This window comes from Mastacembelus armatus, chromosome 15 (genome assembly GCF_900324485.2).
Source record: "Mastacembelus armatus chromosome 15, fMasArm1.2, whole genome shotgun sequence".
In the NCBI taxonomy this organism is placed as follows: Eukaryota; Metazoa; Chordata; class Actinopteri; order Synbranchiformes; family Mastacembelidae; genus Mastacembelus; species Mastacembelus armatus.
Genome location: NC_046647.1, coordinates 1703515 through 1729950, shown reverse-complemented (window position 1 = coordinate 1729950; position 26436 = coordinate 1703515). Strand labels below are relative to the sequence as shown.

The 26436-nt window shown below is 39.3% G+C and overlaps 2 protein-coding genes across 23 annotated transcripts in view; both read right to left on the bottom strand.

Moving 5' to 3' along the window:
* Positions 1-6417, bottom strand: part of prkg2l (protein kinase cGMP-dependent 2, like) — a 128156-nt gene extending 121739 nt beyond the window's left edge. The window contains exons 1-2 of the mRNA XM_026309539.1: positions 6296-6417; positions 4107-4472 (exon numbers count right to left, since the gene is read on the bottom strand). Of these exons, the coding sequence (XP_026165324.1) occupies positions 4107-4472; positions 6296-6417 (488 nt within the window). The remainder of the gene's footprint in view (positions 1-4106; positions 4473-6295) is intronic.
* Positions 6418-8093: 1676 nt separating this feature from the next.
* col13a1 (collagen, type XIII, alpha 1) overlaps positions 8094-26436 on the bottom strand; it is a 126418-nt gene continuing 108075 nt past the window's right edge. For 17 of the 22 annotated variants that reach the window (XM_026308685.1, XM_026308699.1, XM_026308697.1 and 14 more), the window contains 3 exons: positions 20808-20894; positions 15866-15904; positions 8094-11675 (listed from right to left, as the gene is read on the bottom strand). In XM_026308685.1, coding sequence (XP_026164470.1) covers positions 11643-11675; positions 15866-15904; positions 20808-20894 — 159 coding nt within the window. In that variant the 3' untranslated portion in view covers positions 8094-11642. Of the gene's footprint in view, positions 11676-14359; positions 15733-15865; positions 15905-19749; positions 19828-20807; positions 20895-26436 lie in introns of those variants that run through there. The other 5 variants (XM_026308688.1, XM_026308694.1, XM_026308700.1 and 2 more) reach the window with 5 other exon arrangements.

Below are 26436 nucleotides of genomic sequence, written 5' to 3'. Positions count from 1 at the left end.
CCTGCAGTGTCTCTATTTGTTGTTTATTGTTGCTGTTCTTTTCTCTCTCCTCTATCCATTCACCCCAACCGGTTGAGGCAGATGGCCGCCCAAACTGAGCCCGGTTCTCCTGGAGGTTTTTTCTTCCGTTAAAGGGAGTTTTTCCTCTCCACAGTCGCCAAGTGCTTGCTCAAGGGAATTGGTGGGTTTTAGTTTTAGTTTTTGTAAAGTGCCTTGAGATGATTTGTATTGTGATTTGGCGCTATACAAATAAAATTGAATTTAATTAAAATTGAATTGAACTTCCATGTACATCCTTCGTCCCTGAGGTAAGACTGAAACTCAGAATTTATCTGTAGCTCTTTGCACACTCCTACAATGTTCGTTCCACGAGCCGAACGAAAGAGTTTGACTGGTCCTTGAATTGCAATGAACCTTCTGAGAGCATTTATGAAACCTTAAGTCGAGAGGGACTCTACTACCTCGATATGCACTGCTCTTGTGACTAAACAGGTAAACATTGCAGCCCAGCGTTTGTTCTCCACCTCTTGTCCGGTGAACGCAGATGTTCCATGGTCCGAACACATCTACTCCAACTTGCGTGAAAGGAGGAGCTTGGATGAAACGATGAACTGGTAAATCCACTATTTTCTGTTGTTCTACTTTTCCTCTTAGTCTAGGATAAGTCGTACACTTATGAAGAACATTCGACACCAACCTTTTTCCTCCTAGGATCTACAGTCCAACAGATCCAGTGGCTCCTTCTGCGATGTGTCTGCCTTGGTGTGTAATCTGTTCATGATAGAACTAGACTAACAACGTAGCTATGTGATGGTTCTTTGGGATTACTATTGGTTGACTTTGCTCCAAGGGGATTTCAGCAGAAGACATTGCCCACTTATTCTTACTAAACCTTCTTTATCCAAGATGATGCTTAGGTTTTTTAAGGAACTGTGTTTTGACACTATAAACTATATAAGGTAAATTACCATCAGTGCACTATACTGTAATCACTTTACCTGGTATTTATTTATTTATGCATCGATCTCCATATACTGTAAATACCCATAGGCACATATTGTACACACTTATAGTTTTTTCAGCTTTATAGTTTTATTCCGCTTAGTATTTTTTTAATATTTTGAATTACTTATTGATCTCACATCTTCTGGCACTTTGCTGTGTACTTGTTCTTTGCTGTTGCAACAATGCAATTTCCCCATTGTGGGACAAATAAAGGTCTTCTTATCTTATCTTATTAGAAACGGATAAACAGTAGGTAAGATCAAATCCAGTGTGTGCCCTTGCATGTGTGGGTCTAGATACTGATTGTTGACTATTAGAGGTGAGGTTAAGAAATCAGCGGCCTAGACAGGCAACACGTCTTTTGTATAATATCTATTGATTATCTCCCTGAAATAGTTCTCCTTAGAAAAGTAATTTATAAAATCCTTGTTATAGTTGCACAGTAGGTAAGTAGATTACTGCACACAGGCTTAAGGTGGCTCATTAAAAATACACTCAACTCAAAGCTGGAGTAAAGTTCTGAGAATAATAATGGGCTGCAGTTTAAACCAGTCTTGAAGGTAGCTGCCATAGACATCCTTCAAAATGAAAGTCTTGTCTGTTGCTGATCTAGCACTTGAAAGAGCTATTTTAATTAAGGATTGATCATTTAACATTTGAGATGCATTTTTCAAAGCTCTGAGATTGTCAGGTGTAGTTCTAATGAATGCCAAGAAGCTAAATTTTGGTGATTTAGTCTGTATTCAGTAAGGGCTACCTTTTGTTTATATCTGCAGACCAGTCATTTTTTTCCTCTAAGTTTCGGCAAAAGAGAAATTATATTTAGACTCAAATATGTTATCAAACATATAGTTACTCTACTTTGTGGCAGATATTTCTGACCAGGATATGTCCTTTAACTTACAGATAAAATAAAACTCTAGAACTGCTTTCTGTTACATGGGCAATATCGTCAACATCCTGTAATTCCTTACTGTCAGGGCGTCCCAGTACCTCCATAATAAGCCTATATTTGATCTTACATTCTTACATTTTTTAAATGTTGGGTGATCAGCCAATATGAAAACACAGTATTGACTTATTACTGGGTCCCACAATGGGTGATAGGCTGTGTCATAAATCTACAGAGTTTGATGACAAGTGACAGCAATACCTAACGCTAACCTACAATATCTTCAACCTTACGTAAGCTGTTTTTAACAATTAACTTGTAGCTTGACCCAGCTTTGGCTTAATGGGCAGTTTCATCAGAATGACATGGCCCCCTAAACAGTCCACCCATTACACCTACTTATAGCTCTTGCTTCTCAACACTCCAAGCAATTTGTAGTAGTTACTGTGACTACCAGAAAATGACCGCTCTGGCCTAGTGCACCTTTAAAGCATTCCTCTCTACAGTCATAACCCATAAAGCCATTGATGTTCAGGGTGATAATGTCTACTTAAAATGATGATTAATAGAATTTATCTTTGGGAAAAATGTATTTGATTTGATCAAGATTTTTTGTTTGAAGGGGTTGGGTTTTATGACCTATACTGTCACCAGCCTCCAGAGGCAATCGACTTGTGATGTCTGGAATTACACAGCTTCACCATGTCATTCAGACTCGGAAATTTACAGTTTTTGGAGTGTGCAAGAGGAATCAACTATTCAATCAAAAGTAAACATTGGGCCAAATATATGATTATATGATTTAAAAGACATTGTCAGAAACTAGGTGTATGCAAGGAAAAAAATGACCATGTTTTGCTTGATTTCAAGCACACTGCACAAGCATTCTCATGTTGATCCAGCAAAAACCATCTGTACATCTTAGGTAGCTAAATCTGGCTGCCTAGAAGAGGAGGCATCTTGAATCAAATGATCAAATTTGTATTATTTTCAATATATCAGTACTGTATAAAAAATGTCATATTGTCATACCTTGGTACACCAATACAATTGTGTAAATTTGGGTCTTGATTTGTGTGTTGTGTGAATCCCTGATTACCACATCACACAGATGATGTCCTAGTGCATTGAGTGAAAAGGACTATGCTGAATGTGTCTGAGAGCAGTGGGCGAGGGAGGCAGCACAGGTTGTGTAATTGAAGGTCATAATGACCCAGACCTTGCATTTAGGTCCTGTGGTCTTTTGTGTCCCTAGCATTTCTATTATCAGGCCATGCTAATAAACTCTTTCAGATGTGGGGGATATTACAAAAGCTTGTCAGAGCACTCACATCCTCCTGCCAATTATATTCTGTTTGTGTTGACCACAGTAGATCTAACTACTTAATTAAATGATAGCAGAACAGTTTTTGAGAAAATGAACATTCTATTGATGTAATACATTATTTTCTAGTTCTGTTAGAAAATATGCTTTTAAGTATTTATATATATATACCGATCCATTACCATTATGAGCACCTGCCTAATCCTGTGTACACAGGAGTCAATGCAGCAGTAGGATGACGCTCATGTCACTTTGCAGCTCACTGTGCATCTTCTGTGAATATGTGTGCTTTCATAGTTCTACTGTCAGGAAGAGAAACACACATTTGTCCAGCATTCAGCGAAAAACATATCAAAAGGAGTGAAAACTGTGATCATGAGGACAAGTTCGAGATCGTTTTTAAAACAAACTCAACATTCTCCTATCACAACCAAGATTCAAACAAAATGGGATATTTTGAAAAGTATAAATGAAATTTAAAGTTCAGTCAATAGTAAATTAACCTTGTCATCAGTGAGCCTTGGACACCCATGACCCTGTTGTCTGTTTGTCCTTCCTTAGACAACTTTTGGTCGGTACTAACCACTGCAGACCAGGAAAACTTACAAGACCTGTAGTTTGCAAGATGCTCTGACCCAGTCATCTAGCCACCACACTTCAGCCCCGTCAGAGCCTCTCATAGCCTTACACTTGCCTGTTTTTTCCACTTGTAACTGTGTGGCCATCTTTAACAACAAAAATATTTTTGTGTAGTCTGACATGTACATGGTGTATACTAACCAGTACGCACTTTGAGATTGAAGTGAAATAGTCACTAATGTATTCAATATACAGAGATTTTTACAGCTACAGTACCTTTGAGGAAAGGCAAATTTATAAACTTACTGCATGTCTTTGTGCACAGGCTTTGTGATGGAGATGTGTGCTGCCCTGAATCCTCCACAGAAGTTCTCTGAGGTGGGTTCAGCAGAAACACCTTCTTTTGCTTTGAGCCTGCGGTGGACCTCCACAGCCACCCTTTGGAAGCGGCTAGGACCCTGGTTGATGACACTGAAGCGGTGCTGATTGTGGTGGCACATGGCAGGTTGAGAGTGGCCCATCCTATTGTTGTAGCCAATAGCATCTTGGAGCTTGCCAACCTGGGAGAGTTTGGCCTCCAGTTCCCTCTGAAGATGCTGTAACTGAAGCTCCTGAGCATGAAACTCTTGGTCCCGACGTGCCAACTCCAATTCCAAATGGGTAATCCGCAACCTGAATATCAGAATTGGTTCATTCATTGAATACTCTTAAAGCCAGCCTTACACAGCCAATCTACTGAAAACAACTAGCAGGAAATCTTAAGCTTAGCCATTGTCATGTTGAACGAGTGTAACAGAACAAAGTTTTAGATAGGAAACTCTCAGAATTCTTTTACCTTAACAGCTTTTTAAATTTGGTGTTATTTATAAGGCTTGTATGAATTTTAAATAGTGCTTATCATTAGACCTTGCAATGGCTGTGTCATCATAAATCTAGTGGGCCCCAAAACATCATGATTTTCAAACCATGACCAGTATTTAACTGCTCTTGCAACCTACTCTGACTTAAGCAAAGAGCAGATGCTCAGGAGCTCTTTTTCAGCCTTACATTGTACCAAGGTAACATTACTTTGGGTGGCTATGAGTCTGTAATGGACTGCACAGAATATGGTTTGTATTTTGATAGTATTAATTCTTCACATTGCACAAAGCTAATTTTTAGTGCTGTCATGATAGAATTGGCTGAGATTTGTATCAGTGATTAGTTATTGTGGCTATGTCTTCAAACTACACACATAACTTCAACTTCAACTTTAGAGTTTTGAGATTTCCACCATTTGTAGGTGTCGTTCAAGGTCATGCCCAGCACCTGTGCCTACTCTCCCTCTGTGGTAAGATTCGAAACTTGGGACAAAAGTAATTTCCCCCTTCGTGACTTTTTTTTTTTTTTTGCATATTAAAAATATTTTAAAAATCAAATCTTTTCTTACATTTTTTTAAAAATGTATTTATTAAGTAGATGTAAGTACTTAAATGATAGTGGAACAGTTAAATCAGGGAGGGGGCAAATACCCTCCCTGATTCACAGCACTGTCACTGTAGCATGATCATGGCAAATGGCTAATCGCTCCAAAAGTAGTCACTAGCCTGACTCTACAGCCAACTCAATGAGGTTGGAAATAAGACTTCCATTCTATTATTTGGCAGGGACATAGCAACCTAACTTGTGTTGGGAAGTGATTTTTCACTTTGTTTCTGTTGACCAACCAAAAACTTCAAATTGCTTGTTTGTGTATGTGCTTGCTATTGCTTGTGAATTTATTGCTGTATGCTTGAGAACAGTGGCGAATGGGCTGGGCACAACCAGATTTCTCACAGGAGCATGGGATGTTCTTCTTTTCAAACCAGTTACACTGAATTGAGAAAGCACTTTAGTACATTTTAAGAGTTGATCATTTGAATTTGTCATTAAGATATAGCATATGGTGAGAGGTGGGTGTACAGGCCAGTTTTGAATAGATTACGCCTATGTTTCTAAATGTTTTCCAATCAAAAGACATTGTTGCAAATTTCTGTATTTTGCTGAAAAACATCAACGGTACCAAACTAAACTTAAATCATGTTTGTACCTTTAAAACCTTGGTTCTGTTTCTTTTATGGTTATTTTCAATTTTGCTTGAAAAGTTTTTCAGAAGACACCAGGGTTATGAACAATTGTAGAACAGTAACAGCTTTCATTTTGAGTGCATTATTTTTGAGCTTGTGCAGAAAACAATTTGACGTGTCTGGTAAAAGGGTTCCATGCAAATGTTTATGCAGCTTTTGGCACATTTAACTTTATATTGATAACTGTCCGATTTATTCTGTAGTAAAATGTATATCCAGCAATCACAGACAGACAAGTGCTCATATCAATAAAGCACAGGATTAAATAATACAAAACTTCAAATACTAAACTGTGCAACATACAGAATATAGGTCATACTGTACTGATCTAACAAAAGGTTCTTCATGGAGTACATACAGTGTACAGTGTACATAAGATTCGATTCTAACCTGAGAAACTCTGTATCCAGGCGAGGAGGGTCTGTGTGGATAGAGGGCAGGCAGCTGTTCTCCTCAGCCCTTGGGGCTTTTATTGAACCATTCCCCATGGCCAGGAAGTGGCTGGCTACCATAGAAATAGTCCTTAAGTCAAGTTCATGGGGGAAAGAGTATGAGAGGAAACTGAGGGGCAACCAGACAAAGTGCTTTTTTTCTTTTTTCCTGTCTTAATCACTAAAATGTTCAAAAGAAATTAAAATGACAAGTATTAATTATCCACTTGAGCTTGTTTGTCTGACATGATGTGTCAGTTATTTATGAGTATTCATATGAAATGAACACCTTAAATATGTTGTTTCAGATTCCTGACAAAATCCTGCCACAAATAGTAGCTCATGGGTGAACAAAATGTCACACACACATTCTCTCAAAATCTCTAGTCTATGTATCACAAATGGAGACATGACTGTTATTTACTTACAGAATCACTGAAGAATATTTTTCAAATAATCCTGATGCACTGAAACACGATATGATCACCGTCTCCTACTTGGTTACCATCCACAAGCACAGTGACATTCATTTATGTGGTGGGGCTCTTTTACCAGCTCCAGTTGTATCACCAAGTGAAGAAAGGAAAGTGTTTGGCAACCCCTGGTGGTCTTGTAGTCATCATGAAAACAATGATACTATACAGGAGTGAATCTAGCTAGTGCTCAGACAATCAATAATGACTCTAATGACATTAGCATCTCTAAGTAACTGTAGCAGCAGTGATTTTATATATCATATATACTAGATGCTGGAGACACATTTACTGGCAACTAAGCCGTGTGTAGAAGATCCTGTCATGGTCAAAAGGAATGATTACAGAAATCAGAAGATTACAGAATCTTTTAATGTACATATTAAAAAATATGTATATGTTATAAGTGAATATGCTCTTTTTAGATGTAAAAGCCTTGTATTACAAAAAACCTCATAAGCTCTGGGTCATGACCGAAAGGACAAGATCTCAGATACAAGTGGCTGAAATGAGTTTCCTTCAGAGGGTGGCCCTGCGCTCCCTTAGAGATAGGGTGAGGAGCTCAGTCACCCAGGAGGAGCTCAGAGTAGAGCCACTGCTCCTCCACATCGAGCTGAGGTGCTCGGGCATCTGTACCGGATGCCTCCAGTGGCGCCACCCTGGGGAGGTTTTCCAGACATGTCCCCCCGGGAGGAGGCCCCAGGGAAGACCCAGGACACGCTGGAGGGACTATGTCACTCGGCTGGCCTGGGAACACCTTGGTGTCCCCCCGGATGAGGTGGAGGAAGTGTCCAGGGAAAAGGAAGTCTGGGCATCCCTGCTTAGGCTACTGCCCCCACGACCTGGCCCCGGATAAGCGGAAGCAGATGGATGGATAGATGGATTACAAAAATCTGTGAATGTGTAATGGGATTCGGCCGTGTACTAAAATGTATCAGATAAGTACCAGATATGATTTTTACACATTCAAAACAAACTGCAATTATATCCACACACACACACACACACACACACACACACACACACACACACACACACACACACACACACACATGCACGCACACACACAAAACAATCTTTTATGTGTCAAAACTAAGTCCTTTTTCACTTTTTCCTCCTACCTCTGAAAATGCCTCTGGCTATGCACACATATTATAGAGAATGTCAAAAGACTTTACAGAATTGCTCTGATTTAGAATTGTGTTAAACTTCACTTTACTCAAACCCACATTTGAAATCCAGCGACAAAAGGTTTGTATGCAGACAAAAAGAATAATCAAAAACTCAATTTAACTGGTTTCTTTATTCTGTATCTGTGACAAATTGCTTAAAAAATGTATTTGTACTGAACAGTGAGTCTGTTTGGTAATCAGTAACAGCTGCCATTATTTGGATATTAAAAAAACTAAAATTAATGATTTTGGGAAGCAAAACTCACATTACTTTACAAACATTCAGTTTGGACAACACACTAATCTAACAGGTAATCTGCAGTAAACACCTCACTTGTGGTTAGAAGTCACGTTATGCCATTATTTTAGCCTTTAGTAGTTAGACTGCATTTATATTGTGGATATTCTTGATCAAAAAGGTTTCCAACATCCTCCATGAAATTCTTCCTAGGACAAATGATGTCACTTGTGTCATGTCTGTTGGGATTTGAAATTCAAATATCCACAATGTCATTTTGATATCCAGAATTTCAATTTCGCATATCTCCACTCCAATAGTTGGGCAAAAGTACATTCTGACTAATAAAATGGTCAGTACTGATATTCACAATTCATATTGTGATTAGTACAGTAGAAATTTCTGATATTTACAATTAGAATAATGACTTCAAACAATGCAGTTGCAGAAATGTACTATTGATAAACGTGGTTTATGATATCTTAAATTAAAATCATAACTACCAGTTGTAACAACTGGACTGGAGATATTTGAAATGTTTTTCCCCCTAAATATCTGCAACATATATCCAAACAGCCTCTCATACTTTTTATAGAATTTAAGATTTCTTAAATTTTGTGGTGAAAAAGGTATCTTGAAATACAATTTCTACTAGTAAGAATGTTATCATGTAATCAAAGAGGGGTGCAGTTCGATTAAATGTTAAAATGCCCTGACATAGTCACCTTGAATCTTTGAGAACAAACTTACAAGTCAATACAAGGTTATGAGCATGGAAATCTTCACAAAAGTCACTCAGCTGTGTGACTGTGCAGAAAATAATGAATGTAGTGTATATTTCATTAGCAATACAGGAAAAAAATGAAAGCAACTGAAAATAGTCCTTCATACAGGCTAAACAATAGGATGCAGATTCTGTGTAATGCCCACTTATCCATCCTCTGACATTGTTTTATTGTGACAAATAGATCACTTCAAATAAACAAATGACATCAGGGTTTGGATCAAATTGAAGGTTAACTGTGCATATGTGCACTTGTTTTTCCACTTAATCTTTGTTACATTGTAAATACAAATGCAAACAGTATGAATTAAAGAAAAGATTGTGCAATTGTTGTTGTAAATGCAAAGCACAGGTTGTTAATACTCCACTTGAAGAGCATCAAAGAATAATTCTGCCAACATATTTACTGTGTACTATTGAAAACAGGCCCATGGGTTGCTGAGATTCACCTGTGTGATGATCATTTCAGTGTTCGCATAGTGCCTTCAATATCACAGCCATAGAAAACGCTAGTTTCTGGTGGTCTTGTCCATGTATTGTACTGTCCAACCTGTACTTTGAGTTAAACTCCAGAAGTGTGGATGAGATTGATGGAGATATACAAATTCATGAAAGTTGAGTCACAGAAATAACAACCCATTCTATACATTATGGCTTACCCAAAGAGCTCATCAAGTCAGCTGACACAAAAGAGTATATGTATACTTTTCTGGTAACATGTAAAATAATGCCTTTGTTTCAGTTCAGTACTTTGGAAATGATGGCTGACTTGCAGATAGTTTATCAAAATCAATGTTCTTATAAACATTATATTCTTTAAATCAAGCGAACAATGATTAGTGATTCCTCCTCTGATTACACTACAGTGACAAACCACATACATAAAACAAATGAACTTGCTTTCTTTAGAAAAAGATGTGGCAGTTCCATTATTTGTGCAAAACAAAAATGTGACATTTAAAAGCAGAAACAGCATAGAAACCTTGATAAAAGGGTAGCAATGCTGGCTCTAGTTTAGATACTGCACCCAAATACTGCACCTGGCACACCACACCAAATACAATAGTGTGCTATAAGCAAACTGTGGTAATGGAGAGAGCTGTTCATTTGTGTATTTTTAAGAAATGATTTGGCAAATGCTATATTGCATCAGTTGCGAGTTATTGACATTATAACTTTAGACAAAATCAGGTGTTATCAATTGTTAACTGTGGTTATGAGAGAGCTTTGGGCACTGCAACATAGAGGTTTACAAACAGCATACATGCAGATAGACAAAACAATCCAGCAAAAATAATAATAATGATAAAATATAATAAAATGAAATGAAAAGCACAATCAAGTAGACAAAACAGTTATAATGTATATTACTGTAGGGAAAACTGATGCAATAAATACAATAATAAATCATAACTGATAATGATTGTTCAGGCTACTTTCACTCACACACACAGTTTTGTATTAAATTAAAAAAATAATAATGGGTATAGCTCACCTACTAAACTGTTTTGTAAGTAAACTTCCACTTGCAGAAATTGAACTAATTTCTTTCAGTTTCAGGTTACTAAACTCAGAAACTGGAAAATAAATGAAGAAAAAATTAAGCAGCAATTTAACCCAGAAATTTTTAAAAGGCAGCTTTCAATATGACATAAGGAATGCTTCTGTACAAATGACTTGAAAATAAACTGTTTATGTGTTCAACACACTGACAAGAAAAAGGCATATTTTTGGGGTTATATGCAGGCACATAACAGCTGTAAAATATTTTGAATTTGGTGTGTTGTTTTGCTTTTCCAACTAAAAACACAATTATCTTTTCATATTTTTTGAGTCCTAAAATTAAAAAATACTGTATTTGAATGCAGTCCATCTTACTTTTTTAAACTTAAAGGTACCAATAAACACCTGTCAATCATTCGTACACAATTAGCATATGAATACTACTACTAATCATGTTTCTTCAAACTAATCTATGCAACCTATTTACAAAAACAGAGTACTTTATACATACAACCCTTTGCCTTACAGTATATTGTACAATACTTACACCATAGTGTCCTTGAATGCCTCAGTATAAAAAGTCTACAATATCTCTCATATGAGCAGACATGATGTGTGAAGTATTCCCTATACAGCACAGTCATTCATTTAAAATGTCATAGCTGCAGGTAAAGGGATTTTTGAAAAGGCAGTATCAAGAAGGAATCATCAAGAGGGTCTCCCTATTGTTTTGTTGGTTTTTGTATGGAACGTGGCATCTATCAGTTATAGCACTGATGTCACATCAAACACAATAAACAGCTTGTACCACAGTGTCCATGCCTCCCTTTCACTAGGAGTTATATAAATCAGAGTGTATACAGTCATGAAATGCATCAGTAGGTACAATTTCTCCCTGTGACAGTGCTGGTTGTCCTATCCAGTAAGATCCTTCAGTGTCTGACTAGAGGGTTGCAAACTTACTGAAGTAAGTGTGCTCATCACTGCCACTGAAGTCTCCAACATGACCGGCCCTGTGCCAGGTCTCCTGGAAAAAACACTGAACATTCCAACTCCAGACTTGGGTAAAAAAAAAAGATCAATTATATCTCCATATGTCTTCAAGTTCCCTTAATGTATCCTCAGTCAGACAGTCTCTACTTCTTAGCCAGCTGGAAAGGATGTTGACCCTTTAAACACATGTGTGAATACAGTTTTATTACTTTTGAAACACCAGCAAAAATAATAGAAATTAAAATTTGTAAAGGTTATATGTGATCTGCCATAAATGTCCAGTGCATTTTCCAGATTTATTTGAGTTGAAGCTAATTTTTTTTTAACCTTGTATCTTCTTGTGGCATTGCCTAGCTTCCATCAAACCCCTCGCCTCATTTAGATTCTTTTTCAGTCAAAACTTCGCAATCCTTATGCATGCCTATTTGAGGTAAACATGTGGGCTCCAGCAGATCTCTGTGACCCTGGTTAAGGAATAAGCAGGTATAGATAATGGATGGATGGATGGATGGAAGAAAGCATGTGTATCTGTGTCCAACTGGTCCTTGACGTAAATTTTGAAATCAAGTTGATCGGTTCGATTAAAGTTACAGGTTGTGGTGTCTAGAAATTTGAGTACTTAAGTTTAATTGATGGGTGATGCAATTTTAGGTGGGATTACACCAACCATTAAGATTCTTTTTGCTAGTGGTTAAAATCTTCTGGGTTTTGGAGAATCACCTTTTCTAATATATGTTTCACCCTTTTGGCTGTATCCAAATATGTGGGTCTTTGTAATATGGCAAAGTGTCCAAATAATTTTTTGTCCAATTCCTTCATATCACTACTATTATTACCCCATAACCCTATGGATTAATGTTATTAACATCAACTGTTGAATGTATATGTTAAATATGTGTTCAGGTGATGTTTGATTGCAGAGGTTTTTCCATCCATCCATTTTCTATACCCGCTTTTCCTGGCTCAGGGTCACGGGGATCTGCTGGAGCCTATCCCAGCTCTCTCTCGAGTAGAAGGCAGGGGTACACCCTGGACAGGTCACCAGTCCATCACAGGGCCACATATAGACACACAAAGACAGACAACCTCACACACTCACACTCACTCCTACAGGCAATTTTAGAGTCAACCAATCAACCTAACATACATGTTTTTGGACTGTGGGAGGAAACTGGAGTACCCGGGGTAAACCCACACAAGCACAGGGAGAACATGCAAACTCCACACAGAAAGGCCGGGATGCGAACCCACGACCTTCTTGCTGTGAGGCAACAGTGCTAACCACTCATCCACCATGCTGCCCATTGCAGAGGTTTATGAGGCCCAAAAAGAATATTTATAAATGTCTGTTATGTGGATGCATTGATGGTTTACAACTGTTCATCCTGAAAAACTGGTTCCATAGTCAGGGTAAAGTTTGGTTGTTGGAACTCAAACATGTCATACTGTAGTTATATTGTGTCACTGAACTATTTTGATTAAAACAATCCAATTACAGCATTATTAGACATCAGTGCAAATTGTTAAGTCTAAAAGCTCTTCCCTTTAATTTCAGTATGTCAGATTTTTTGGAAGAAAAGAATGCATCCAACAGGATCCATCTGCACCTAATTATCTTCAAGACACGTTTTCAAGTTCTTGCTTCTTTAAATGGCTTTGCCATAGCCTATGATGCTATCAGCTTGTTAGGCACAAGACAGATCAGCTTACTCAAGTCAAAAGCATATTCTTAAGTTCCAAATTTTCACATTCAATTATTAGATTCCCCTGGAAAAACCCCTGTGCCATCCAAGACAAAAGTAGGACTTTGGGTTGCACTGGACATCATGACATTGGTGTATATGTGTATTTTTTGGCTTTAAAAAAAGCAATGTGTTTACAAGCTCAACCAAAACATTTTCATTCATTGCATGCTGTGAGGCACACACTAAGCAAACTTTAAACCCAGGAGGGTTAGCATTAACTGGAGACAGCACTTCAGACATCATCCAGCAAAAATAAACTAAGGTAAAAGCAGTTCCGTCTGAACTCTATTCCATCAAATTATTGCTGGTTCTCCTCTTTTGAACTGTTCTTATTTATTTGCCATTAAAAATCAATTTCAGAATCCATTAGTCCATCTGTCACTGAGAGTTGCAATAGTTTAAATCACAGCTGTATGTTAAATATACAAGACATGTTTTGGAGAATGATGTGCAGCAGCATGTTCCTGTATCTATGAGAAACTTAAGTTAGGAATTTGGTCATAGTTTTCAGGTTTCTCATTGTCCACTTCACTAGTTGGTGACAACAGAATTTAGAAATACATTCAAAACATTGCATATTTTACAATTTATAGGCAAGTTTTAATGGCTGACTTCCATTTACAGTAGTCACTTCAGTTTCAGGTTCCACGTATTGTGCTTGCCTTCTCACTCGTTTGCTGGTTGGGACTGTCCAACAGTATTGAGACATCATTAAAGTTATCAGTGACATATGAAACATACCTTACCAACTAGTACATGTCAAAATGTCTGTTGCAAAAAAGGTCTGTTACATATGTAATACAGTATCTTTTTGGGATACCAAAGTGAACAATGGCAGATCTGAGAATAGTGTTGTAATAATACACAGTTATAGGCTTTAACCTTCAGAGGGGTAGAGCTGTACTTCAACCCCAGATAGACCAGTTCTTAGTATATTCAAATTACAGTGATGTTTAGTGACATTTAGTCTACAGGCTACAGGACAGCATCTGGGTTTTGTTTGAGACAACACAGGTTCAAATTCATCACTTTTAAAAATTAGTTGTTGAGTGTGCTCGACATTCTCTTGCCTCCATAAGCAAGTAGGCCTAAAACATTTTTGAGAACAAACCCAGTTAGTCAGAAATGTATATTTAATTATGATTGTCATTGAACAAAATCAGCATTTTTAATATTTCAGAGCCTACTTGGGTAGTTATAATCAATATGGCAGCAATTTAAGGTCAATTGGTGACTAAGGAATGAGTTAATGTGAGGTACAGTGCAGCAACAGGACATGATGAATATTTTATTACTGGGTCCAGTAACAATCTGTCATGGCAACATCAAATCCAGGCCAAGCAAAGCAGCAAAAAAAGCAGCAGCATATTATGGATCAAGCTTCACTCCATTCAGTCCATCCTTTTCTTCACTGAGTCGTTTGGTAAAGTTAAGGAGGTTAGCTTAATGAGCACAACAAAAAAAGCATTTGGATGTTCAGTGGTTCTTGATGTACAAAAGATCAGCTTTCTTCATATATGGATGAGGCAATGTGATGATTGCAGCAGCATGCCTTAGGGGAGAGCAGCAATAATTCCATCCAACAAAATGGGCTGCATACTGTGCTGCGGATTAGAAGACCATTAACCAATCTACAAGCACTACAGTTAATACACAGAGCCTGACAGTCATAAAGCAGAGAGTGATTCCCCTTAAAATTTGGGGAACTATTTAAAACTATTTACAATGAACTGAAACCAGAAGGTCTAAGAAGCAAGAAGCTAACACTGTTGCTCTCCTGCTGTATAACATTAGTTTTCAGGATTTTTTATGCCATAACCTGTAAAGCTTCAAAATGGTTAAGAGATCTTGGTTGACACCCTCCAGTGTTGAGGTCAGACACATTAACAATAAACTGCTCACTATTTACTGGACCAAAATGCTTGGATGGACTTATGGGCCAACATTTCCAATTACTTATATTTTAAGTTTGCTTATATATCTGTACAATATAAGCACAGGACCAAAATTTTCAAGTTCAGCCTAAAAATGCAATTCTTTGGACATTTTGTGAAGCTGAAACTACTGTGTATGTAGTGCTTGTACATGCATGCTTTTTAACACTTCACAAAGAGGAGAGTTCAATTAAGACTTTCCAATCATTAACACACAATCTTTCCAGCCCCACAATTTAGTGCAGCATGGTCTATTACAACATCAAATAATATAATGCAATAAGTTAATAAGCATTATCCACTTCTCATTATGCACAAATATCATGCATATGTAGACACATATAGTTTTTACTTATCCAATCAATTAAAAATAATGCATTGATATAAAAATCCAATACATAAACACTACTGTATGTATTAAAATAATCTGTACAAAACGTTTGCAACACCTTTATAGCATTTTTCATTTTTTGTCCACATATAACAGAGTATGGAAAGAAGTAAAAAAATAAATATCCTATGTACAATCACACGTCATTCCAAAGTTATCGTCACTGCAAGGAAAAAGCAAAAAGCAAGATATCAGATGGTAGTTCAAACATGGTGAAGGCTCCACATAGCTGTGTAGCTGTTACAGTGATGAACAACCAAACAAGACAGTGCCACGTGCCACACTCTCCAACTTACTTTATTCCAACATCCTGGCACAGGTAAGCCATCATCCCCCTGGAAAAATAAAGCAAACATAAAATTAAAAATACTGTACAATATAGAGATTACCAATATTATAATTCAACTGTGAAGCAACAACACATATGAAAAGCAGTATACGATTTCATAGTCTAGCCAAGATTCTGAAAGTAAGTCATTTATTTATGAATATGCATTGTAGGTCGCTGCCTAAATCAAAAAATTTCAACTCAAATCATATTTCCCGTCTGTATTTTGGGGTAGTAAACAGGCCATATTCATCTTATCTAGAATAAGGGTTGTGGCTATGATTATGAATACAGAGAAAGTGTATATATTACTGGACATTTAGGGGTTGGAGACTCTTTTGCCAAAGGTAACATCAGATAACAGTGACAATGTTTGTGCTAGTTCAACATCTGAACAGGAGATGGGGAGCAGATAATCAAGAGCTAGGTGACAGTGTGATATGCAGAGAGCCATTAAATTAGTTGAATAATGCATTAAAACAACAATTAGATGAATTGTCAGACTAAGAGCGGTTCATTGACCTCTTATGAAGCGAAAATCGAGGGCCGTGACGTCGCTCGGCATGGCGAAGCTGGGGCCCCACCCTGGAGCCAGGCCTGGGGTTGGGGCCCGTTGGCGAGTGACTGGTGGCTGGGTCTCCCCCCATGGGGCCCAGCCGGGCAAAGCCCGAAAGAGCAACGTGGGGGATAGGTCTCTCGCTGTTAGGCCGAACAACAGTGCAGAGTACCCGGCCTTTTTGGAGTGTCTGGACTTCAATGCTCATGTGGGCAGTGACAGTGAAACCTGGAGGGGCATGATTGGGAGGAACGGCCTCCCCGATACAAACCCGAGTGGTGTTCTGTTGCTGGACTTCTGTGCTAGTCACAGTTTGTCCATAACGAACACCATGTTCAAGCATAAGGGTGTCCATCAGTGCACATGGCACCAGGAGACCCTAGGCCGGAGGTCGATGATCAAGTTTGTAGTCGTGTCGTCTGACTTTTGGCCATATGTCTTGGACACTCGGGTGAAGAGAGGGGCAGAGCTGTCAACTGATCACCACCTGGTGGTGAGTTGGATCTGGCGGAGGAGGAAGCGGGACAGACTCGGCAGGCCCAAACGTACTGTCAGAGTCTGTTGGGAATGTTTGGCTGAACCCGCTGTCAGAGGGGCCTTCCGGGAGAGCTCTTACCAGATCCCGGAGGAGGCTGGGGACATTGAGTTCGAATGGACCATGTTTTCCACTTCCATTGTCGACGTGGCAGATAGGAGCTGTGGCCGTAAGGTTTCGGGTGCCTGTCGTGGCCGCAATCCCCGAACCCGGTGGTGGACACCGGAGATAAGGGATGCCGTCAAGCTGAGGAAGGAGTCCTACCAAGCTTGGTTGGCTTGTGGGACTCCCGAAGCAGCTGACGGGTACCGCCGGGCCAAGCGTGCTGCAGCCCAGGCGGTGACGGCGGCAAAAACTCTGGTATGGGAGGAGTTCGGTGAGGCCATGGAGAAGGACTACCTGTCGGCACCGAAGAGATTCGGGCAAGCCGTCCGGCGCCTTAGGAGGGGGAAACAGTGCTCTACCAATACTGTTTACAGCTGCTGACCTCGACTGGGGATATTGTCGGATGGTGGAAGGAATACTTCAAGGATCTCCTCAGTCCCGTCAACACGTCTTCCATAAGGGAAGCAGGGGCTGGGGATTCGGAGGCTGATCCATCCATCACCCAAGCCGAAGTCACTGAGGTAGTTCGGCAGCTCCTCAGTGGCAAAGCACCGGGGGTGGATGGGATCTGTCATGACTGAAAGGACAAGATCGCGGATACAAGCAGCTGAAATGAGCTTCCTCCGCAGGGTGGCTGGGCGCTCCCTTAGAGATAGGGTGAAGAGCTCGGTCACCCGGGAGGAGCTCGGAATAGAGCCGCTGCTCCTCCACATCGAGAGGAGTCAGTTGAGGTGGCTTGGGCATCTGTTTCAGATGCCTCCTGGGCGCCTCCCTGGGGAGGTGTTCCGGGCATGTCCCACTGGGAGGAGGCCCCGGGGAAGACCCAGGACATGCTGGAGGGACTATGTTTCCTGGCTGGCCTGGGAACGCCTCGGTGTCCCCCTGGAAGAGCTGGAGGAAGTGTCCAGGGAGAAGGAAGTCTGGGTATTCCTGATTAGGCTACTGCCCCCGCGACCCGGCCCCGGATAAGCGGAAGAAGATGGATGGATGGATGGATGGACATTATCATTTAGTTTTATTTGCTGTTGAAAAAAGTAATCTTAGTTCTAGTTGACAATGATTATTTGTCTTGTCTAACATTTTTTGTTATAGTCTTTAAAAATTACAATTTGTAGAAAACATGTAACTCAAGCATAATTTTAAATCAATTTACTTTCAAAATCAGCAGATCCCCCCAAACCTCTTAAACTAAGAGTTTATAGTCTTGAGTATAAATATAATAAGAGGTGTGTATTATTTTCAAATATGATGTCATTTATTTCAGACATTATGCAGAGGTTTCATGCTTAAATTTACATAATGTGTCTTCACAGGTAAGGTTGCGTTTTATTTTGTTTTATTTATCATTGCCAAAATAAAATGCAACCTTTCCTCTCCTTGTCTATTATCAGATTTCTGAACCATGATAGACTTCCAACACCAAATTTAACTACCTAGCAGTTCTGTCTCCTAGAAATTACAATTCTCTATAACAAACTGCAAATACATATAGAAAGATTACTAAATGGATTATGTTTCTAATTTATGAGGTGTTATTATATTTAGCAAGTGACAAAAATGTTAGTATTATCAGAAAACCATTTTACAGTTGTTCCAATAAAATATCCAATCTTGCAGCTCAATTTCCAGTTGCAGTGATTATAGCAATAGTAACCAGTTTTATGACATTGGGCTTTGATGTCATAGTGGTGCACTTTGTAACATTACTATCCTCCCTGACAGCCTCTCCATGACTCTGGTGCAGTTCATAAAAAACTATTGCCTTAGAAAATAATCCAGCAGTTTGTCACCACAATAATCAGGTGAGACAAATTAGTAATAGATACTAGTAGATGTACTTTCTAGGAGACAGGGTTGCATTTAAAGCAAAGCGAGACTGCATCTCACAATTTCAACTCTAGACATGAATTTGTAGGCATCATGAGAATTGACTGTATGCATGTTGGACTAATCTGGGTGAGTTTTCAGATAATGACATGACTCACTGACACAGTGACTCACTGATACTGCCAAAAGCCTGTGAACAACTCTTTCTAGCTGCCCTCCCTGTGATTTTATGACACATCTGTTTGCACAACATTTTGAGTCATGTCAAAAAACAGCAGCAAAAAAAGCAGAAAACATGACAATGGTAGTAAAAAGATAAAATTTGTGAAGCTAAAAGTCAACACAGGAACTCTATAAAATAAAAAGTAAAAAAAGTAATTTCTAATATCAGGACTCTGCCTTTATTCATCTACGTCCTGCTTCCATTCCCTGTGGTGCAAAGTTGCCTTGAAGATAGAATAAATTGGTGCTCCATGCAAGAGAAACAGGATTATGAAGAAAAGCTCTACTACTTAACAATTTAAAGGCATTAAATGCAAAATTGTTATGTAATTGGCAATATTAGTCATAATCACAGACCTGCATCTGAAGCTAACATCTACATGTGTAGTTGTGAAGGAAAGACAGAAAGAGTTTACAGAGGGAAATTGCTCATATTAGTTCTATGGAAGTTTAAAAAGAGTCAATGACAGTAAGTAGATTTCAACTTACATGCAAATGTGCATGTTTTCATCTAGCCATAGTGGAATTATATAATTTCAGTGCTCATAGACATATGTTATAGATAGCTAAAGACATGCTAAGAAAATTGAAGCATAGAGCACCATACCACAGGGCAAGGGGCATCCAGCCCGTCCAGGCCTGGCAAGCCCGGTTCACCTTTCTCCCCTTTAAAGCCTCGGAATCCCTGTTTGTGAAATCAACTGTTTAAAAAAGGTTTTGTAGCTCATGTGCAGCAGAGGAATGTTTGACCACCACTGCTTGATGACAGGAAAGTCTCCACTTCTGTCCACTGGGTGACTGTATGCAGGTTTCCTTAATAAGCAGGCAACCTGGGACTGACAGGAACTGGGCTCATTGACATGAGTTTTAAAGGTTTGTAAAGCTGTGTAGAATTGTTTAATTAATAAATTAGTGGTTAATTTGCTATAAAAATAGGTTTGATGTAGAGTTTTGCTATTGACCTTAATCCTAAGAGGAAAAGTGTTGGGTCTCAGATTAGTTTTTGACAGCAGGTGGTACATACATCAGGATTTTTGAGGGCTATCTTACTTAACCTGCTGCTACTGTGACCCAGACTCAGATAAATGACTGAAAAATGGATTGATGGGTGAGCCGGGTTAAGATTTGGTTATGCATTTCTTTTGAAATGTAACTTTTTTTCTTCTCTGTACACAGTTCACAGTGCCTCATGGGTGGCAGAGCTATGGCTGCAGGAACAAATACTGAGACATGTTTTGGTATTTGTTGCTGCTCATCTGCAGAGGTTGTCTGGTTCCTGTCAGTCTCACTCCTGAAAAAAAGAAGTTCTTCAGGAAGGGATGTGGTGTGTCTGTCTGTCCAGTCAACTGAGAAATATATTTTCAAAATTACATATTTCAAAATTTCCTTTGCTTTAAGTAAAGTTTTCAATAGATCAGAGATGTCAAATTCAATCCAATCCCATATCTTCATATATCTCTGCCAGACTGCAGTGGACAACTGGGCCACACCCTCCCTGAATTTAATTAGAGCTATGCAATACCAGAGCCAAAAGGAAGATGACTACTGAATTCAATTTCTTTTTTTTTTTTTTTTTTTAAAAACTGAAGCTCAATGGGATTCTGTTTTATTTTATTAGTATTCCTTCCCTTTGGCTCTTGGCAACACAATGGACTGCAGACATACCAACGGACAGGGGGCATCTAATCCAGGTGCTCCTTGGTCTCCCTTATCCCCTTTGGCCCCCCTGTTGCCTTTCTTGCCCCTCTCTCCCTGCAAACAATAGCGTATTAAAAAAGACAAACTTTAGTCCTCGCCACTAAGCCACACATGAAGAAAATCTTTATTTTTTTGTAGGACTTCTCCTGTCAAGTGCTTTTACACATACGTAATTTATATGGTTGATATATGGTACATTAAAGGGTTATTTTAAAACATGAAGTGCCTGGTGTGGCTTTTGCTATTTTCAAAAAACAGATTTTTTTAAAGCAAATTTAGTGGAAAAAGACTGTAAGTAGAATGAGTTAAGGGAGAGAGATTAAAGCCAGTGCAGCTGGTGAGCAGGTTTCATTTAAGTATCTTACCAAGGACTGTTTAGAAATTATTTTTGAAACACTTGTGAGTGAGTAATCACGTAGAATGTAATGTTCTGAACAAAACACCTATCCATCCATCCATCCATCCATCCATCCATCCATCCATCCATCCATCCATCCATCCATCCATCCATCCATCCATCATATCTATACCCACTTATTCCTAACCAGGGTCACGGGGATCTGCTGGAGCCTATCCCAGCTCTCTTTGGGTGAAAGGCAACCTGGGGTACAACCTGGACAGGTCGTACAACCTGGACAGGTCACCAGTCCATCACAGGGCCACATAGAGACAAACAACCTCACACACTCACACTCACTCCTATGGGCAATTTAGAGTCACCAATCAACCTGACATACATGTTTTTGGACTGTGGGAGGAAACCAGAGTACCTGGAGAAAACCCACGCAAGCACAGGGAGAACATGCAAACTCCACACAGAAAGGCCCCTGATGGGTTGTGAACCTAGGCCCTTCTTGCTGTGAGGCAACACTGCTAACCACTGAACAAAACATTACACATAAAAATCCCCAATACAATAGTCCCCAATACAAATAGCATAAGAAAGGCTGCCTTATTTAGAAAACGTCTCAGCTTCAGGAATGCACGCATATTAACTTTAAAAGCCCAATCCCACTGAGCACTGTGGTAAGACATTTAAAATACTCAGTGTTGAGGGCTCGTCTGTGTGTTGGCTCTTGAAAAGGGACTGCTGTTCATTTTCCCAGTTCCTATAAAAACTCAGCATTGCTTTCTTTAAAAATGACCACAGACTTTTGCTAATCTTAAACAAGACATTATTGGTTAATCACAAGGATGATGATTCCATAACTTCGATATTCTAAGTACTTTTTACCATTTTCATTAAACTATCCATCCTAAGTCCAACAATATTATTGAAGTGCAATGCAAAACAGGTTGCAAAAACAAACCTAAGTTTTTAATACTTGGTAAGATTTTTCTACTGTATGCAGTTAATGGGGTAAAACTAAGTAATTTCTTGTATTAACAGAAAACCTGCTCACCAAAATCAAAGGTTGTAAGGGATCAGATAAAAAAGTGAATACATTATATATAATAAGAAGAGTATTGTGCTGTCTTACTGCAATGTTCTCCCAGTGCTGTCTTAGAATCACCTGTAGAACTGGAATCTCATATTTTAGACTTTCATCAGGTTCAAAGCTTTTGTCCCAAATTGCTGAAATGCAAAGTTGGGCTGTGAGTGTTGCCTAGTGGCAGATGCTCACATTTCACGATAGGAAAGAAACTGAGATGGGCTCATGCAGTCACTGGACATAACATGATGTATCTCTATGCAGCCTTTTAGTCTTTAACAGAATTGTTATGCCATTTAGTTTAATTCTAAAGGCCACTTACATCAGCAGCAGCAGTTTGCAAATCATGACATCATCATCATCATCATGGCAAAAGAATTATCCACACCTATTATAAATTCACTGTTTACAATTTGGAAGGTTCTGTCTGATCAATGTGTGGAATTACACATAATGCAAACAAACTGTCTTCAAATGATACATACAGTGTTTCAGTGTGTGCTAGCATCGACATAAAGCATTTATTTTAACAGTAATGGGAGAACAATGCTTGCCAATTTGGGGTAGTAAACAGAGAATAAGGGGTTGGAGGGATGGCACAAAGGCCTGCTAGAAAGAGGTACTGTTAAGTAGGGGTAGGAGGAGTAAATAGAATATGAGGTGTAAGACGTGAAAAGATTAACTCAGGACTACATTAAAATGCAGGAGAAGGAGCAGGAGGCCAAGGGTTGTAAGAGGGAGAGAGGGCAACCCGGCAATAAAAAGAGCCACGGGCCACAGAGCAAGGTGGAGGGAAGGAAAAGGGGATAGGAAGACCTGCGGAAACAAAGGAACACAGGACAAAGAGTAAAAACACCAACACTATTTTTAGCTTTGTCTTCAACACCTTCAACTGTACATGTCAAAAGTATATTCTTATGAATTAAGTATATTATTATATAAATATGTATATACATTATTGTTTTTTGTTTTTTTTTACTAAAACCCAGTTGAATGTGTTGAAGCGTATGAAAGGTGAAGACTTGATGGGAATGGAAATATTAAAATAGTCATAGGTTAATGGGAAAGAAACAGAAACATTCTCTTAGAGGAAGGGTATGGTGGACTTTACACACATATTCTCTGATACACTGCAACCTAAAGATGAAATTTAGGTTTTACTCAGTATTAGGTGTTCAAGAGTAAAAGTTACTTTCATTGCGTGAGATTTAGGGAAAACAGCCAAACATCACTTGGCAGGGTTATTTTGATACAAAACACCAAATTAAAGGAATAGTATAATAGTTTGGGAAATATGTTTATTTGCATTTTTCCAACAGTAAGAAGATGGATATCAATGTCATTTTTTGTACAAAGCTTAGCATAAAGAATATGGAGCCAGAGCCATGACAGTTAAACTTTGGCACTGAAAAATAACACTTGGCAATGAAAACAAAATAGGAACTGCAAAAATAAAATATTATGAAGTATTTGTGCTGAAAAAAGAAACTTTGGCATTGAAAAAATGCAATACTGAAAATAATATAAAAAAATATTCTCAGTTTTTGTTGATTTAAGATTTTTTCAGTGCCACAGTTGTTTTTTCAGTGACAATCCTCCCACTGTCCCACAGCCTTCTGGGCTATCGCTATGGGTCTTATCCCCTTCACACTATGCGCTGAAGAGAAAATTGTGCATGCCCACCTAGAGTGGGCCACCTCTATCTAAACCAAATGGCCTCATCACGCCCACTGTTGCTAGTTTGCTAGGGAGAGTGGCAGCTTTCTCGTCTCTGTTCTTCCTGGAGAAGAATTAGATTTTTATTACCATTAATAGCTATGGTACAGCTATTTCCTCCTGTCACAAGTGGTTTGTCAATAGGTTAGTGTTCAGTCATCCACTCACATCTTATGAGGGGAGTGTGCGGCCAGTGCTTGTCTGAGCACTCTCTGGCACCACAATGAGGCTTCATTCTGGTTTTGCATTTGCTCATTCTGGGAGTGTCTTGTCCGGCGGCTCTCCTCCATGGAACTTCTGAGGTCATCTGCCCATCAGTCTTCTCATATTCCTTTATTTGTTTTTTATTTCTGATATGTTGCACATTACCCTTTTTGACATGCTGTCCTGGGTGCTGCCAGGTCATGGCCACTTTGACCCACTAATGCTTTGACCCATAGCGATAGCCCAGAGGGCTGCTCCCAATTTACAGAATCTGAGGTTACAATACATAACCAACATTTTCAGTTGATGTCTTTGTTTTTCAGTGGCAAAGTTTTTTTCAGTTTTGTATTTTTTATGTCACTTTTTTGGCTCTGAGGGGAGGGCTCTGAGGCGCGGGCTAAGGAATGGGGTTAATAATTCCGGATATAGTTAACATTAAGGAACGAACAGCACAGCTCATGCCTCACCTCATTCTGGCTACTATGCTGCAAAAATAATCAAATACAGTTTAAATACAGAATGTTATTGTGGATTTCTTTAATTACCATTCTGAGTAGTGAAAATGCAAATATGACTAGGAGAAATCTTCTTCTTCTCCTTTTGGCTGCTCCCTTCAGGGGTTGCCACAGCGAATCATCTGCCTCCATTTAACCCTATCCTCTGTATCCTTCACACCCACACCAACTATCCTCATGTCCTCCTTCACTACATCCAAGAACCTCCCTCTTTGGTCTTCCTCTAGGCCTCCTTCCTGGCAGCTCTAACCTCAGCATCCTTTTACCAATGTATTCACTGTCCCTCCTCTGAACATGTCCAAACCATCTCAATCTGGCTTCTCTGGCTTTTTCTCCAAAACATCTAACATGAGCTGTCCCTCTGATGTACTCATTCCTGATCCTATCCATCCTTGTCACTCCCAGAGAGAACCTTAACATCTTCAGCTCTGCTACCTGCAGCTCTTTTTCTCAGTGCCACTGTCTCTAAACCATACAACATTGCTGGTCTCACCACTGTCTTGTACAACTTTCCTTTCATTCTTGCTGACACTCTTTTGTCACACATCACACCTGACACTTTCCTCCACCTGTTCCAACCTGCTTGCACACGTCTCTTCACTTCTTTTCCACACTCTCTGTTGCTCTGGACTGTTGACCCTAGGTACTTAAAATCCTCCACCTTCTTCACCTCTACTCCCTGTAACCTCACCGTTCTACTTGAGTCCCTCTCATTTACACACATGTACTCTGTTTTACTGACTTCCTCATACAAAACCACAGCTCCTCTCTCAGCACCCTGTCATACGCTTTTTTCAAATTTACAAAGACACAATGCAGCTCCTTCTGTCCTTCTCTGTACTTCTCCATCAGCATTCTCAAAGCAAATATAGCATCTGTGGTACTCTTTCTAGGAGAAATGCCATTATGGATATCTAAAATTAAAAAAAAATTGGACACAGTGGACAATCAGTGGAAGGACGAAAGGTGGGGGAGTTATCCTATTTTTTTCCCCGAAATGGGTTAACCCCCTGAAATGTGACTGTGACATGGTCTGCTGTCCGGACATTGAACTGGTCTCTGCCCATACTATGCCCCAAGGGAGTTTATATACATAGTCGCCATTGTTGTTTACATTCCACCGAAGGCAGCGCCTGCAATGGCATGTAACGTCATCCATGATGCCGTTGCTAGGATACAGATCCAGCACCCTGATGCATTCATTGCAATTACAGGGGATTTCAATCACGTCTCTCTGTCCTCCTGCCTGACTGACTTTGTACAGTATGTGGACTGTCCAACACGTGGAGAAAGGACATTAGATCTGTTCTATGCTAACGTCAAAGAAGCCTACAGGGCTGTACCTCTTCAACCACTGGGTAGATCTGATCACAGCATGGTCTATCTTCAGCCCACATACAAACCCTGTGTGCAGAAGCTTCCTGTTACCACCAGGTCTTTCAGTAAATGGTCACAAGAGGCAAGGGATTCATTGAGAGACTGCTTTGAGTACACTAACTGTGATGCACTGATGGAGTACATTAATTTCTGTAGAGACACAGTACTCCCAGTTAGGACAGTACGGTGCTATCCTAACAATAAACCATGGATCACCAAGTGACATTAAAGACCTCCTGAACCAGAAGAAGATGGCATTTCAGGACGGGGATAAGGAGAAGGTGAGGAGCGCACAACATGAGCTCAAAAAGAGGCAAGCTAAGGTAGAGTACAAGAAAATATAAATATAAC